A 17632-nucleotide genomic window follows, 5' to 3' on the forward strand; every position below is an offset into this window, starting at 1 on the left:
AAGCTAACCAGACAGCTCTTCAAATTCTGAAATGGATCCTAATCAGCTTTCCCAAAGCTGAGATGTTAGCAGACACTGGGAGCCATAATTTAAACTTTATGTGCGAGGATTACAGTAGCCAGCCAAACCACCATGCAGGAAGAAAACTTTGAAATATGAAACGCTTTTAAAGGAAGAAAAGTCCAAATGAGTCCCCTCTCCTTTCCTTCAGCTCCTGACTGGGTTGGAAGATGCCTGGGCCTGGCACCTCTTCAAGACAATCATAAAGGCCTGTTTAGGAGGAGAAAGTTACATTGTTCAGAGGTGCAGGAGGGATAACAACTTTATGTGTGACTTGCACCTTTAAGAAATACCTTCAGCTTATATAAGCCAGCCTGGTTTCTGTGGAAAGAATGAAGATGATGGGGTGTTTCAAAGAAAGACACCCCCCTTCCCTTATTTAGGACTCCAAGCTCTTCCCTCCCTGTCTTTCTCTCTGCCTCCTTCACACCCTCCTCCCCTCCCCAGCTCTGTCCTTGTTTGTTTGCAGTTTGCCAAAACATACAGGCCACCACTCAGTGAAAGAGAGAGACCCACATCCTCCCTCACTGCTGTCTGCCAAAGACCCTCTCTCTCCCATTTGACCCTTTTGCAAACCGAGATGACTTGGAGCAAAGGGAAGTGAGACTGCTTTGCCAGCCCTATGGCCCTCTCTTCCCAGGAGGCCCAGGACCTACTTGCTCAAGTGGCAAAGAGGCAGGCTGCAGAATGTGTTTGCCAGCCCTCTGAAAAGGGCTGCTTCGAACCCTGTGTCAGCTGGGGCTGTTCCAAGAGCCTGCTGCTTTAGGACTGGCTTTGGGCTCATGGTTTTTATTTGAGAGCATTACTTCTGACCTAAGGCAGAAACACTTAGAAAACCAATCTGTGAAATGTCTCAGAGAATGCGTCAGGTCTGGCAACCCCTCCAGAGGCCACTGGGTTATCACCTTCCCTGCAAACTGGGCTGGGAGGGCGTCCTCGCTTCTCCTCCAAAGAAAAAGAAAATGCACAGACACATGCCTATGTGCTTGCACCACACCCCCTTCACACTGCCTCAATTAGAACCATGTGCCAATGACATTCAGTGGGGGCTTGTTTATGCTTGGGAGTAAATATTGGGCTGATGTTGCACTGTCGACATCTCAAGACAGAGACATGCTATGTAAATAGTCAAGTAACTGAAGAGAACTATAAACATGAAGTCTTGAGTTAGTCCAAAAAAGGAATTTGTCCCAGGTCCTCAGAATCACTGTCTAGGAAGCAGCCCAAAGGCTGGGGAGCGGGTAGGATCCCCCAAGAGACCAGATGCCATGGCACCGTCCAACTGGCCCCTCTCACCCTGGAGGGGACTGGGGACAAAGAGGCTGCTGCTGCAGGGTGGACACCCCAGAACTCGGTCAGGCCTCATGCCTCACGCAGCGCCCATCTAAGTAGGGCTGTTCGGGGCAATCTGTTGTTTCCCTAGGAGTTTTCCGGCTGCTTTTGAATACATGGTTATATCAGAAAATTGTGTATGTCTGTTAGGAGGGTTCAGGGAGCTGCTCTTTGGAGCTGCAGGACCAGCAGACACAAAAACCAGAAAGCACACTGCTCCTTCGACCTCCAGCCAAGCAAAGCTTGGCTTGAGTCACCTCCTCTAGGGTTTCTATGTTTCTTCTGCTACAAACAGAACAGTTAACAGAGCCCCTTGCCCCTCAAATGGTGAAGCAAGTGTTGGAAGTTTCCAGAAAAAAATGCAGAAAAACATTGACTCCGTTGGCTTGGAAGTGAGTGTGGGGCTGCTGGGCGTCCAGCTTAGCCCATCATTAATCATTTCCCAGCACCCTCCGGGTGGGCTCAGCTGGCAACAAAAACAGAGATCTGCCCAGTGCTTCTCAAAGCTTTCCCCAAGGCACCCATGCATGCTCACATGAGCAGGTGTGTATGTCTGAAGGAGGCCCACTTAACCTTGGGACGTGCTAATTTCCCGAGTATAGGGGGACTTTGGGTCCTGGCAGTAATGGAATAGGTAGGACTGGCTATGAAGTACTATAGCAGGCTGAAGGGCTCGTGCATTTCCTGGCACGTGTATGAAGAGTTACAGATTTAGACCATGTATCTCTTAAGCAAAGGAACTACAGGTGCTCCTTGACTTATAATATTTTAAGTCAGAAATGCATTTAATACCCCAATAAACCCATCATAAAGTCAAAAAACTGTTAAGTCGAGGTGTGGTAATTTGGGGATCATTTGTACTTGTTAGATCATCAAATTCAGAGTCACTATCTTTAGTTTAGTGTTATCTTTATCTTTAGTCTTTAGTTTTTATATTTTATCTTTAGCCATTATCTTTAGTTGAAGTCATTATCTTTTTTTTTTTTTTTTTTTTTTTGAGACGGAGTCTCGCTCTGTCACCCAGGCTGGAGTGCAGTGGCCGGATCTCAGCTCACTGCAAGCTCCGCCTCCCGGGTTCACGCCATTCTCCTGCCTCAGCCTCCCGAGTAGCTGGGACTATAGGCGCCCGCCACCTCGCCCGGCTAGTTTTTTGTATTTTTTTAGTAGAGACGGGGTTTCACCGTGTTAGCCAGGATGGTCTCGATCTCCTGACCTCGTGATCCGCCCGTCTCAGCCTCCCAAAGTGCTGGGATTACAGGCATGAGCCACCGCGCCCGGCGAAGTCATTATCTTTACTCAAGGGGATGACAAAAACCTTGCTAAATTTCGTTTTTCACTTCCTCATTCCTAATTGACATTCTATTAGAAAATGTTAGCTGGGAAGACCTGTTCTTTATTTACTGACTTGCATTTATTGAGGACTGCTGGGAATAATACTGTGCCTCTAGGGCATTTAGAAGATGACATACTTTTTTCTGGTTCTTGCAAATTACTTTCGGTGACTACTACTTATGGGTTGCTTATTTTGAGTTTTTATTTTTAGAGAACGAATATTTTTTCCGTTCTTGATGAGCTAATCAGGCAGTCGCTATGTTACATGAGTTAAGAGTCCTCGACTTGCTTCCCAAGTCCCTAGTCCTGACACTTACAAGACATCTGATCGAGAGCTACGTGTTCAACTTCATCAAGCCTTTGCCTACTTTCCTCATCGGTAAAATTGACCTTAAAATCCGATAGTTCGAAAGACTATAAAAGTTAGATAAGTGAACATAACTGCATGTGTTTTATGAATTCCAAGACCTCATAATCATTTAAAATATTATTAAATTCTGTTTTATTTGTTTCTTTCAAAAATTAACAAAGTTTTAAAAATTGAAAATTGAATTTTCAAAAAATTTCTCAAAAATCTTTGAGAAAAATTGAGATGGGACAAAGCCTTGTTCCCCCTTAGTGTAAGTCCTGAGTACCGAGCTATGTGGCCCACAGGCTAGAGCCCTGAATTCACTTGGGGGAAAACAGAAAAAAGCTGTCATGATGTTTCAGGGTTGGAAGAGGTCTGAGAATCCCATTGATCTCTTAGGCAGAGACGAAGACACTATGGCTCAAAGCCAGAAAATGACCTTCCCAGGCCGGGCGCGGTGGCTCACACCTGTAATCCCAGCACTTTGGGAGGCTGAGGCAGGTGGATCACCTGAGGTCAGGAGCTCGAGACCAGCCTGGCCAACGTGGTGAAACCCGTCTCTACTAAAATACAAAAATTAGCTGAGTGTGGTGGTGCAGGCCTGTAATTCCAGCTACTTGGGAGGCTGATGCAGGAGAATTACTTGAACCTCAGAGGTGGAGATAGCAGTGAGCCAAGATCGCACCACTGCACTCCAGCCTGGGGACAGAGGGAGATTCTGTCCCTCCCCCCCCCCCGAAAAAAAGAAACAATATTAGTTTGGCAGAGCCATCACTAGACTATAGGGCACATTTGTACAAACTGTAATAGTAAATAGCACCCCTTTCTAAAGACTTTTTACTTCCATCTGTCAGAAAAAATTCAGAAAACCCTGATTTTATGAGAACAAGACACTCTACTGCCATCTGTTGGAAAACAGTTATAGTAAACTTATACGTCTGATATCTGTGATGTGAGTGGTATCCATCTCCCAGCCCCTTAAATGCAGTGTAGCACCTGCACTACTGTACCCACAGCTCCCTAGCCATGAGAGTGCATTATGTTTTAAGAAATGGTCTTCGGACTCTTAAAAAAAGGAAGGCATACATCAATGGTAACTCTGACCTCCCATCCAAGAAATTATGCATGGGCTGTGTTGGGAACAGGACTGGAGACCCTGCAGTGTTAGAGTGGGGCATAGAGCTTGCAAGGCTGTTTCAGTCATGGGTGGGTGGGGGTGATTTTCAGGCCTGATGCTGACACCACTCCACTGAGAGAAAGAAGCTTGCTTCTGGGTGCCTGCAAGAGATGCCTTCACCTTGTTGTTAGCAAGAACGGCATACATAAAAACTTGAGCACATGAAAGCCACATGTAAGAGTGAGTTCAGGTGCTCTAAATCCTTTCCAGATTGTTTACACACTGTCTATATCAAATCCTTACACTAGCATAGTTATGAGAAAGTGAGCCAGCTTTTGCTCTTAGAGATGAACAAGAAAAGTCTGGTTCAGGCCGGGCACGGTGGCTCATGCCTGTAATCCCAGCGCTTTGGGAGGCCGAGGTGGGCGAATCACTTGATGGCAGGAGTTTGAGACCAGCCTGGCCAACAAGATGAAACCCTGTCTCTACTAAAAATACAAAAATTAGCTGGGCAGGGTGGTACCCACCTGCAGTCCCAGCTACTCGACAGGCTGAGGCAGGAGAATCACTTGAACCTGGGAGGCAGAGGTTGCAGTGAGCTGAGATGGCACCATTGCACTCCAGCCTGGGCGACAGAGTGAGACTCTGTCTCAAAAAAAAAAAAAAAAAGTGAAAAGTCCAGTTCAGCAAGACACCCTGACTGATGCTAAATCTAGAGCCCTATCAGCTGTCTGTCTGATTCATTAAGTCAGCAAAAAAAAAATAATGAGTCTTTACCAGTTAACTTATGCTTCATGAAAAACCACCCCAGTATTCAGCGGCTTAAAAGCAATATCTGGCCAGGCGCAGTGGCTCAAGCCTGTAATCCCAGCACTTTGGGAGGCCGAGACGGGCGGATCACGAGGTCAGGAGATTGAGACCATCCTGGCGAACATGGTGAAACCCCATCTCTACTAAAAATACAAAAAACTAGCCGGGCGAGGTGGCGGGCGCCTATAGTCCCAGCTACTCAGGAGGCTGAGGCAGGAGAATGGCGTAAACCCGGGAGGCGGAGCTTGCAGTGAGCTGAGATCCAGCCACTGCACTCCAGCCTGGGCGACAGAGCGAGACTCCGTCTCAAAAAAAAAAAAAAAAAAAAGAAAAAGCAATATCCATCTATGCGGGTCACAATTCTGTGGGTTGGCAATTTGGACTGAGCTCAATGGGGCAGTTGGAGCTCAGCAGGACTTACATGTGCCTCTGCAGGCAGCTGGGAGTTGGCTAGTCTGGGAGGGCTTCAAAAAAAACTGGTCTCTTAGCAGGCTAGACATAGGCATTTGTATGGAAGCAGGGCAGGGTTCTAAGAAAGTAATTGGAAGTGTGCAAGGCCCCTTAGGGACTAAGTGTGTAACAGATACAGCATCTCCTCCATATCATCAATTGTCAAAGCTAGTCTCAGCAGAGAATCAAGGCTGGAATAATAGACTCCACCTCATGATGGGAAGAGCTGGAGAGTCACATGGTAAAGGGTATAGAGGCATCCTTTGCAATTTAGCACTGGTACCAAGGACAGGTGAGATGCTGAGTGCTGGGGATTGAAAGCACAAAGCCTGCCTTCAAGGAGCCCTAAGACAAATGCAGGATATAATAAGGGGACAGAATTTTTCTGCTTGATATACAAAAAACTAGCCAGGCAAGGTGGCGGGCGCCTGTAGTCCCAGCTACTCAGGAGGCTGAGGCAGGAGAATGGTGTAAACCCAGGAGGCGGAGTTTGCAGTGAGCTGATATCTGGCCACTGCACTCCAGCCTGGGTGACAGAGCGAGACTCCGTCTCAAAACAAAAAAAAAGAAAAAAAGATTCTGCTTAATAGTGCCATGGTAGGGAAATGGGACTTCTCTGGAATTACAACTGAGTGACCTGGGACTATTGACACACTGCAACATCAGCAGCCAAAGGTATGTACTAGAGAATCTTATTTCCCTGTTACGTCCAGCCACAGTTTCATGATTACATTCTCCTTCACGGCATGTGACCAGCCACATCTGGTCATGTTTTCTTGGCCAACCACATCTTTATCACAAAAGAATGACATTTCAGGCAGTAGCTTCTTAGATTTCCATTCCATCTTGGTCCGTTTTTCTGACCTTCTGTGGGTGTGCTGTGGGGATGACGACTATGACTTTTTCTTAATTATCCAGAAAATTCTAGCCAAGCAACTTTTCCACATCTCTTGCAGAGAGAAGGTGGAAGAGGTTTTAGGAGAGAAAAGTATATGTGTGGGGGCATCAGAACGTGGCATTCTGATGAATGTGGTCTTATGCTGGGAAGAAACCTCCAGGGCTGAAATCACCGGGAACTCAATGTCTGTTTACAAAACTGGCCTCAGAGCACAAGACTCTTGCCAGTTGTTCTAAGAAAGCTTCTGTTCTTTCCCAGTCATTCAAACTGCACCACCTTATCAGCTCTACTCACAGTGAATGCTTAGGATCTCCTTGACAACGTGGGTGAAGATACCCGGTGGCTCCCTTGACGGTTCTCGTCTTTGGCTTAGACAGTAAGCCCCCTTTAGGGAGGTAGAAAGATGGTGGCAACAGACAGTTCCTGAGCTCCACCTGCCTTCCCTTCCTGGGGGAGCTTGTGACCATCAGGGTGGCTGTGATGCTTCCCTAGATGTTTGGCTCATAGTGAAGAAGCCTGAGGACAAGTACACAGACAACAAAGACATTTGATGTGCCCGTGACAGCTGGGTTTGCTTCATGATTTGTGTAGGACACATCTTGTGTGTGTGTGCACTGTTGGCAGCAGACTGCAGAGAGAGTCTTGAGGGTTTTCAAATATGACTTGGGAATTGCAGGCTGTTGATACCATGGTACCACAAACCTGCAGTGTGGCAGGCCCACCAGCACCAGGTCAAGTGTGTGTGTTTGTTTCATTTCTTCTATTCAAGGGGATTGAAACAATGATTTGAGGGCAAGTCATTTATTTGGAAGGTGATCTCAGGAAAAACTGTTGGAGAAGGAAGCCAATAAAAGATGTGTCATCAAGCTGGTTACCTCTGCAGGCAAGCTCCATGGGGAAACTGGTAGAACATGCACCTCAGGGTTATTCCACCCAAGGAGAGAGGGAGCTGGGGTATTTATACACCCAATACAGTCAGCCATGTTTAAGGCGAGATGCAGAGAAGAATGTCTGACCTCATAAACAGAGCCCACTAATGTTAGTGAGCCGAGGACGAGAGATGCCGAGTCTCTGAGAGCATGGGAGGAAAGGTAAGTTTTGGGCTACAAACATTGCTTAACTGTTCGGTGGTGATGACTATGAGAAAAATTAGAAACTTGTCTTACCATATGTGAAGAGTTGTAAGACCTAATGCAACATCAAAGGGCAGAGTCTTTTCAGAACTAAGCTAGAGGAAATTGCCATCCTGCGTCAGGATGAAACGCCTGTTCTAGGTGAGAATGTGCTGCTGACTGTGGTGCACAGACAGCACAGATTCCACCGGTTTGAGAGAAAGATGTAAATGACAGCAAGGTAGAATGCAGACCTGCAGATGCTTTAAACAGCCTCTCATGTGAGAGCAGTATTTATTAAATTATTCCACAGATGGCTAAGATCTCTCAAGATACTAGGTTTATCAAAAGCCAAATAAGCTTGGGAAATGTCAGGTCCCTGGTTTTTTCCCCACCGGAATTAATGGTAATGGATCCTTTACTTTCCACTGTACATTAAGACTCTCTCTAAAAGAAAAAAAAAAAAAGCCACATTTCTCAAACTTATTTGACCATGAAATCTTTTTTTTTTTTTTTTTTTTTTTTTTTGAGATGGAGTCTCACTCTGTCGTCCAGGCTGGAGTGCAGTGGTGGCACGATCTCGGCTCACTGCAACCTCCACCTCCCGGGCTCAAGCAATTCTCATGCCTCAGCCTCCTAAGTAGCTGGGATTACAGGCACACACCACCATGCCCAGCTAATTTTTGTATTTTTAGTAGAGATGGAGTTTCACCATGTTGGCCAGGCTGCTCTCAAACTCCTGACCTCAAGTGATCTGCCTGTCACAGCCTCCCAAAGTGCTGGGATTACAGGTGTGAGCCACTGCGCCCAGCCACGAAACCTTTTTTTACTCCCAAACACTTTTGAACAGCTCTCAGTAACTAGTATTCCCCAGCACACAGTCTGGAAAACACTACACCAGATGCATTTTACAAGGAACAAACAGCTTACCTAATGTCACCTGCAGGAAGTCCGTGCATTTTGAAAAATGTCTCCACAGGATGTTTTTCTTGCCAGTGTTTTCTCGAATCTGAGGGGTCCTCCAGGCCTCCCCAGCCCTGTGAGTACAGGTCACACCTACCCAGGGACAGGCTGCCTTGGGGTCACAGTGGCTGATTCTTCAGTACTTCTAACTCAGCTTCTCCTCTTTCTTTCTGCCTTTCAGATGGGCTTCTTTCGCCGAAGGTACAAAGAAATTATCGAAGCTGAGAAGAACCGGAAAGAGAATGAAGACAGTTGGGACTGGGTCCAGAAAAACCAGTGAGCTGCCACACCAGTCACATGACCTGATCACTAGCCTGTCATCCTTGATCTTTGTATCTTCCATATTTGGAAGAAAAAAATCTTCTCCAGATTTTTCGGAGGCCCCACTGATGCTGTTCTCTTCTTCATTCTATCAAGCCCAGGTGCCAGCCTGAGGCAGCCACTTCGGCCAGGTCACACGACCGGGGCCAGCACCACTTCCTTTAAAGATGAACTCTGAACTTTGGAGAGTGAGCTTCAGAGCCGAGCAATATTTATGGATGCAACATGCATGGTCAACCCTCAGGGGAAAACTGTTACCTAAAGTATTTTTTATAAATATAAGCCTTTTATACTGATTATGTCTTTATATTTGTATCGATGTTTTATTATTTCTATTAAATAGTTATATAATTCACTCAAGCACTGATATCTGGCCTAAAATCTTGGAAGTACGTATCCATGAATACAAATTTTAAAGGATGAAAATCTTACTGTACTTTGGAACTTGCTGTTTAAAAAGACTTACAGATGAAATAAGTTGAAGAAACCTCACATAATGAATCCACCAGGCTGGCAGTGGTGCATATAAACTGTGGATGTGGCAAGACCCCTAAGAACATTTCACATCTTTATTGCCTCGATGAAGTGTGGAGTCACGTGCTAACGTGTGCTAAAGAACTGTAAGTGTCTTTTCATATGTACTTTTCATTGGAAGATTCCCAACAAGAATTTGGATGGAAAACCTGATCCCTAGCAAGAAATCTGCTCTGTATCACCTTTATATAGCAGACGTGTCACCCTCCTTCTACACAGATGATGGATGAAAGCTTGGAGCAATGCCATGTGGTCATCTGGTAAACCTCAGAATAGTGTCTTATCCTGGACGTCCTACATCAGAGTTCACACACCACAAGGACTAAATCATTGTCCCCTAAGCAAAGAATTGGGTCTGAACGCTGTGAGGGATTGCCTTTTTTTGGTCATTTTCGTTGAGAGATCTTCATTTCCCCTACCACCCTGGCTGTCCCAGCTAGTGGTGATTGCAGATTCCATCCCAGAGAGGACCATTTAACCATTTTTTAAAAAATGTCTTAGGTTGGGTTTCCAAGAAGCAGTCCCTGAAACAAGGATTTGTGTGCAAGTAAGTTATTAAGGAAGTATTCCCAGGGGATACCAGTAAGGGAGTGGGGGAAGCAGGACAAGGAAGGAGAGAAAGCCAGGCAAAGGTTTATCATTTCAGGAAGAGCTCCATGGACTTTAGCCTCAGCCTGATCAGGGGAACTCCGGAGGGAAAGTTAGGCCTCAGAGGTGTCCCAAGCTGAATCAAGGGGCTGGCTGTACCCAGAGGAGGTGTAAACGTTCTGTTCTCGATTCCTACTGGCATAATGGCTCCAGTAGCTCAGGGCAGTCCGCTAAAGGAAGACCACAGGTGCATCCTCAGCCTAGGGAAACACAGGTAAATGATGCAAAAGAAATGACGCAAAGGGATCTGAGCAGAGCACGGCCCCTCCCCACCCCCTGCATGTGTGAGAGCTGAGTTATGGCCTTCAGTATCCAAGCTCTCTGTCTGACAGTAGATATATTGTCAGATGCACTGTGCTGCCTAGTTTTGAGTGCAGTGTGATTTTCTGAAAGGGCAGTAAGGTGATGGATGTAGCATGCTCAGCACTGACCTGGCCCAGAGTGATCACACAGTAACTGTTAGCAACTATGGCTGCTGTTCCTGCTGATGGATAACCATCTAATAAGACAGGAAACATGGGGCTAAGAGCAGGGTCTAACAGAGTCTTAATGGCTTATGACAGCCTGCCAAAGTGCCAGCTACATACACATGGCATCCAGTGGGGATGAAACAATCTATAAAACCAAGGATCTCTCTTATAGCACCTTTTTTAACTGGAAGCTAACATGCTGGGAGTCTGTGAACATTGTCAAAAGGACACCAAACTCAACTTCTGGGAAGACAGATTTTTAATACACATACTTGGCTAATACTCACAAACATATCTAAAGTTTTGGCAAAATTATGAGGGTGATGGGTGGGTACTAACCTGGCATGGAGCAGGTGTGTCTTTTGGTCTCTTCTTATTATGCAGTTGACTCTGCTGCAGGGAGGTTACAAATGTAACCTCATGCTTCTCTTCCTGGTGAACATGGGAATAGACCAAAAAAACCAAGGGTCAATGGCATGAACCAAGCTGATCCTAGAAATCAGGGATGTTGCATCCAACTGTGGGATGAAGGCACAGAGGTAGCTACAGGCAGCAGGATGAGGCAAAGAAACCAACTCTCGCTCAGAGTTCACTTATGAGTTTTATCAAAAGCAATAAGAAAAGCAGTCTTGAGTGGGTTTTAGTCACCGATTAACAGCCATTTCTGAGGCCCCTGCTGTGTGTCAGGCACTGTGCAAGGAGCTGGAGGTTCCCCAGAGAACACTTCAGGGACATTTTGCCTCAGGGTGGCAAAATGCAATGGTGTATGAGACGTGGACTTTTTGAATGGGATGCCATTTGCAGCTTTCCTTTGATGGACTCTTGTTCATAATGCCATGTTTTCTTTAATGAAGCATTTAGGATTCTTAGGTGATATTCCTGCAACAGCACCATCAACAGCTTTGGCCACATGCACTTAGAGCACCTAAGTTGTCTCCTGCCAGGGGTGTAGGTGTGTTGGTGACAGTGTAGAAGGGTGACTCACAGGCCCATGTTCTGCCCGCCAGCAAAGCCCCGCTTGAGAAGGGCAGACTCCTGTGGGCAGTCTCAGAGCCAGGACCTATTTGCTTCTGCTTGATTCTGCATGGGTGGACCCACATGAGGAGCTGTATACCCAGGAGGTCACTAAGACTTTATAAAGGCAGGTTTTAAGAAAACCAGCCTTGGCGTCACCTTGAGCAGATACTGAAAGCCTCCCCAGGAAACTGGGGAAGGATGATGCCTCTGCTGGTCTGATCATGCTTAGTAGCAGGTGGGGCTACAGGGACTGGGGAGTTAACCATTTTGCGCAGTGATAGAGAAGTTAAGCATATCATTAGCGCTCTCTCAATTTGGGCAGTTCACAAGCTCCTTCCCAGCTCAGAAGCCCTCTCTATGCTCTCAGGGGAAGCAGATGGGGTGGATTGCTGTGTCTATTACCCCTCCAGAATATTATTTGAAAATTCTACAGTATGTTCTACTTTCACCCCTTCCTGCTTCCATGGGTTCACTGTGGAATCCTATAAGATATTCTCCTGAGCAGTATTATTTCAGTTTCCTTCAGCTTTTAGTTGAGTCTTCAATGTGGTTTTAACCAACTGTTCAGAGAACTGAAATGCTTTTTAAATATGACAAAGGACCTTTGTAAAAATTGGGTAAAACGGTGCCCCTTTTTTAAAACAAGTTTTGCTTATGCTCAATGTACATAGGACCCAGGAGAGTTTGGAACATCCCCCACGTGAGCTGTAGAGCTGTCACAAAGAAGAGGCCGTGAAGTTTAGAAACAAGGGGACACTAGCAGGAGGGGCAGGGTCCACTGGCTTAGTGGCAACTGACAGGCATCCACTCCAAATCACTTGGCCCTGAGGTTTCCTCAGGCAGTTCTTCAGGAAACCTCTGTCAGCATCGTGGGTACTCAGAGGTATGGGAGACTTTGTAGAAGATCCAATAGGAAGTCCTCCTTCACCAAATCATGTCGCTACTGCCCTTGAGCCAAACGCAATGAGGTTTAAAACAAAAACCCAACAGCACTCCTGGGAATGTCCTGTTTTCCATGCGGAAGCAGAGCAGATCCCCAAACGATCCGCGTGCTGTATGCTACCTGTGGAACCCTAGCATGGTGGCTTTTTGAAAGGTTATGACTTATTTTGGGGTAAGGCATTATGGCCAGGTGCTTGCAGTTGTGTCTGGGTTACGTGTGAAACGTACATCTGGTGAACTGTATACTTGGCTCAAACGTCTCAAAATTTAGAGGTGCTGGAAAGGATTGTCACTTGGAGCCTTTAGTAGACAAAAGGCAGAAAGTGAGCATCATTTCAGAAATGCTTTAGTATGCACACTTTTAGTTGATATTTTGATATGTATAGAGTAACCATACACACAGTGGAGAATATTTTCTGAAACACAGAATGGCGGAAGGGAGAACACAGAGCCAATAGGGCCAAAATGAAACTTCTGGGATGTCTTCTGAATTTTCAGCACATGGGGGGAATAAGTGAACAAATTGCCCAACATGGTGCAATGCTTTATAGCACAATGATCTAGGTTTCAGACTGTGTTAAGGTTTTTTTATGTTGATGTTGTTGTTTTAATTCTAATGTGCACGGTGTGACTGGCAGAGTGAGTTTAAAAGCTTTACGAGTGATTAATTGCATGGCAGGCACCCACGCTATCTGCACTTCCAGAACTTTACTGATGCATCCATGTACATTTCCACTGAGGAATTTTGGTGGGTGGGGGGAGGGTGTACTGCCTCACAATGTCACATGTATTAAAGTCTAAGCAATCACTTCTGATTCACTTGCACTGTTTGGGAAATGTCAGGTTTACAAAAACATACATGTTTGGAATAAAAAATGGCTGCAAATGATTCAGGAGTTCAGTCTGTAATTTATTTGCTAATAAGAACTTTTTAAAGTGTTGAAGCTAGGGTTTCAATGTATTACAACATGAGCGTTAAAAAGAACATCGAGGTCATCTAATTCACACGAAGAGCCCACCTGATGTGGCTGAACTGTCCGAAGTCCTTGGCCTCCACACCAGAGGTACCACCTTCTCTCTGTATCACCCTGACTCCCCTGGCCCAGGGCTACACCTACGTTCTTGATCTTGAGATAAATGTGCCCAAATTAAATGGCATGAATTCCTTATTATCAGTACACTTGGGGGTAGTTTGGAGCCATTGGTCTGGCTGCTCTGGCCACACAATTGTGTGAGAAGGAAGTAGGGGAGAATCACTTTTTAGAGAGGTTAGATTTGAGTGGATGGCCAGGCACCCACGTGGGCATATCCAGGAGGCACTTCCAAAGTTAGAAATATGGACCCCTGGTACAGGTGAGCGTGAGAGACTTACTAAGCATTTTTCCAGAAGCATTTTGATAACATTCTTACACATTTACAAATATTGTATTCTCTTAGGTTTTCACTCTCCATCTGTCTATTAATAGTTATGTTCTTGTTCATATTCCACATGCTGTTCATTTATGTGTTTTTTTTTCCCTAGACAAGACTGTTAACAGACAGGGGTCCCGATCCAGACACCAAGAGCAAGTTCTTGGATCTTGGGCAATCAAGAATTCTACGCTAGTCCGTAAACTGAAAGCAAGTTTATTAAGAAAGTAAAGGAATAAAAGAATGGCTATTCCATAGACAAAACAGGACCAGGGTTGCTGGTTGCCCATTTTTATTGTTACTTCTTGATTATATGCCAAATGAGGGGTGGATTATGAATGAGTTTTCAGGGAAAGGAGTGGACAATTCCCGGAACTGAGGGTTCCTCCCCTTTCTAGACCATATAGAGTAACTTCCTGACATTACCATGGCATCTGCAGACTGTCACGATACTGGTGGGAGTGTCTTTTAACATGATAATGCATTCTAATTAGCATATAATGAGCAGTGAGGGGAACCAGAAGTTACTCTTTTAGCCATGTTGGTTTTGGTGGGTTTTGGCTGGCTGCTTTTTTTTTTTTTATTATTATACTTTAAGTTCTAGGGTAGGTACATGTGCACAACGTGCAGGTTTGTTACATGTGTATACATGTGCCATGTTGGTGTGCTGCACCCATTAACTCATCATTTACATTAGGTATATCTGCTAATGCTATCCCTCCCCTTTTCCCCCCTCCCCACAATAGGCCCCGGTGTGTGACGTTCCCGTTCCTGTGTCCAAGTGATCTCATTGTTCAATTCCCACCTATGAGTGAGAACATGCGGTGTTTGGTTTTCTGTTCTTGCGATAGTTTGCTGAGAATGATGGTTTCCAGCTGCATCCATGTCCCTACAAAGGACGCGAACTCATCCTTTTTTATGGCTGCATAGTATTCCATGGTGTATATTTGCCGCATTTTCTTAATCCAGTCTATCACTGATGGACATTTGGGTTGATTCCAAGTCTTTACTATTGTGAATAGTGCCACAATAAACATACGGGTGCATGTGTCTTTATAGCAGCGTGATTTATAATCCTTTGGGTATACACCCACTAATGGAATGGCTGGGTCAAATGGTATTTCTAGTTCTAGATCCTTGAGAAATCGCCATACTGTTTTCCATAATGGTTGAACTAGTTTACAGTCCCACCAACGGTGTAAAAGTGTTCCTATTTCTCCACATCCTCTCCAGCACCTGTTGTTTCCTGATTTTTTAAGGATTTTGGCTGACTTCTTTATAACAGCCTGTTTTATCAACCAGGTCTTTATGACCTGTATCTTGTGCAGACCTCCTATCTCATCCTGTGACTTAGAATGCCTAACCTCCTGGGAATGCAGCCCAGTGGCTCTCAGCCTTATTTTACCTAGCCCCTATTCATGATGGAGTTGCTCTGGTTCAAACGCCTCTGGCAAGACCAATAAAGATCTATGTATTTTCTTGGTCTTTTTCAAGAGTAAGCCTTTGGCTGTACCAATCAAATCTACTGGTTTTTGCTTTCTATTTCATTACTGCTTTTAGATTTATTAAAATTCCTTCTACTGCCTTGATGGTTAAAATTCATACACATAGACACCACACAGTATAAAAGAGTTATGAAAAAATACACACCAATGGGTTAAGAATGATTGTCTTTAGGTGAGATTGGCAGGCTTTTACTTTGTTTTATTTTGTTTTTATTTGTCTGAATATTCATTCTCTACAGTGAGCATCTCTTTCGCAACAATGAAACATACGCAAATTACTTGAAAATAAAATTATATCTGGGAGACTATAAATTGGTTAGCCAAAAGAGATGCCAAATTGTAGGTCTGCAAAGAGATTTGTTGGAGCAAAGAGCACTGATGAACCTGACACTTATGACAATGGTCCAGTGAGTAATTTCAAGCATTTAATTCCAGTGCTTCCTGGCTTAACAAACCTGCCACCATTACTAATGCTAATTAAATAGGTTTCTCTGAGGTTGCCCAACCTGTTTTCCTAAGCCAGGAAATGGACTCGACAAACTCAAAAGAATCAAAAGATACAAACTTAAGAGGAAGAAAAATCACTAATTAGTAAAGTCTGCTTCCTATTCAATCAGGAGTTTAACAGCTCACCAGATTACCTCTCATCCTTAAAGTCTGTCTGGTCATAAGGTTACTGTTTAGTAACAGAATTAATGTAAGTGCTTACTTAGAGTTCAGGCTGCACAGTCAGACCGATTGGCAGCTATCCATCGGCCAAACCACCAGTCCCTAAGATCATGTCCCTTCACTCTATGTATATATGCAACTAAAGTGTGTATTATGAGATATTGCTATCCCTGAGCTGAACTCTTAAGGCTGCCTGCTGCCAAATCTCTGCTTTGCTTCAAAGTCCAAATTATTTTATATTTTATTTTAAATCAATTTTTAATTCTAAACATTAAACCTCCATGAAGGTATAACTACTATCCTTTGAAGGCAACAAATTGGTATTTTAAAAAGTTGGCATTTGAAAAAGAATCTCCAGGAAATATTTCTTCTAGAAGGTGACTGATTAGGAAAAAATGAAATTATCTCCAATTCCACATCTACTCTAACCTCACCTTATCAGGAGAATATTTGGCTCCATATAATAGAAAACTCCAAAATAAGGCCTTAAACACGATACAAGTGTGCTTCTCTCTCCCAAAAAAAGCAGCTCTGGTACAGCAGCTCCATGGGCATCAGGAATCCAGCTCCTATCTTTCTCAGCACCCTCAAGGTTGCATCATGGTCCCAGATGACTACCAGGGAACCAGCTATCATGTCCACATTCCAAGTCAAAAATAGAAGAGGACAGAATGACATATGCCCCCTCCCTTTTAACTATCCTTCCTAGAAGTTCCACCTAACGCTGGCCAGAAATTAATTATGTAGATATACCCACCCACTAAGGAGGCTGGGGAATGCATTATAAAGGAGTAAGAGGAGAGTAAATGTTGGAGAACTACCAGTTGCCACACCCTCCATTGAGAATATACTCAGACTCTAGCCACCTTGAGCTCTAAACTTGTACGCTTCAAATCTTAAGTCTGGCTGGATTTAAGCAAGAGGCAAACTTTTATTTGGGCTGGAGTCAGGGATGGGGTGGATGCATGGAGTTGGTTAATCATATTCATGTCCGTACAAAGCCCTTTCTTCTTTTATGTGACGTTTCTCCTTTGTGTCCCCCACCCTCACTCACCTTGCCCTCTCTCCCAGAGGAACCAAGTCTAATAAATACACGTCCTTAAACATGGATGTACATCATATTATTTTTTGTGTTTCACTTAAATGGTATTGAGCACACACTGTTTTATTTTTCCAAGTTGTATTGATGTTGCTGTGTTTACATTTGGTTCATTGTTTCTGGCTACAGCATTAAATTGTACATTATGTTTTCAGCACATTTCACTTCTCCAGCCCCTCTGAAGGAAGCCTTTGCTGCTTTCACTGCCTGCTGTAGTGAACACTCGCATGGCCCTTTATGGGCAGAGCCAGAATCTCATGGTATCTATCATATCTATTATATCTGAAGGTGTTTGATTACATTCTTATTTTGCTGCTAAATTCTCTCTAAAATGACCACAGACTGGACACTCCCAGCAACAGTGTATATTCCCACATCCTTGCCCAAAATGGAATTATCTGACCTAAAATGTTAGAATTACTTATCTTTTCCTGATGAAACGGAACATTCTATCATTATGCACTGATCCTTTTTTATCTCTAGTAATACTTTCTTGTCTTAAAGTCTATTTTGATTAGTATTTGCACAACATATCTTTTTCCGTCCTTTTATTATAATCTTTCTATATCCATGTGCTTTGCATGTGTCATTTGT

The 17632-nt window shown here is 44.4% G+C and overlaps 1 protein-coding gene and 1 long non-coding RNA gene across 5 annotated transcripts in view; one reads left to right on the forward strand and one right to left on the reverse strand.

Moving 5' to 3' along the window:
- The window catches only part of ITGA9 (integrin subunit alpha 9), a 388682-nt gene extending 375441 nt beyond the window's left edge, over positions 1 to 13241 (forward strand). For both annotated transcript variants that reach the window (XM_015131366.3, XM_077992146.1), the window contains exon 28: positions 8605 to 13241. In XM_015131366.3, the coding sequence (XP_014986852.3) occupies positions 8605 to 8703 (99 nt within the window). In that variant the 3' untranslated portion in view covers positions 8704 to 13241. The remainder of the gene's footprint in view (positions 1 to 8604) is intronic.
- The window catches only part of LOC144339118 (uncharacterized), a 133696-nt gene that overhangs the window by 76825 nt on the left and 39239 nt on the right, over positions 1 to 17632 (reverse strand). The window contains exons 2-4 of one of the 3 annotated variants that reach the window (XR_013413795.1): positions 10736 to 10828; positions 8391 to 8644; positions 5996 to 6864 (exon numbers count right to left, since the gene is read on the reverse strand). This is a non-coding gene — a long non-coding RNA (uncharacterized LOC144339118). The remainder of the gene's footprint in view (positions 1 to 5995; positions 6865 to 8390; positions 8645 to 10735; positions 10829 to 17632) is intronic. The other 2 variants (XR_013413794.1, XR_013413793.1) reach the window with 2 other exon arrangements.

This window comes from Macaca mulatta, chromosome 2 (assembly GCF_049350105.2).
Source record: "Macaca mulatta isolate MMU2019108-1 chromosome 2, T2T-MMU8v2.0, whole genome shotgun sequence".
Lineage (NCBI taxonomy): Eukaryota > Metazoa > Chordata > Mammalia > Primates > Cercopithecidae > Macaca > Macaca mulatta.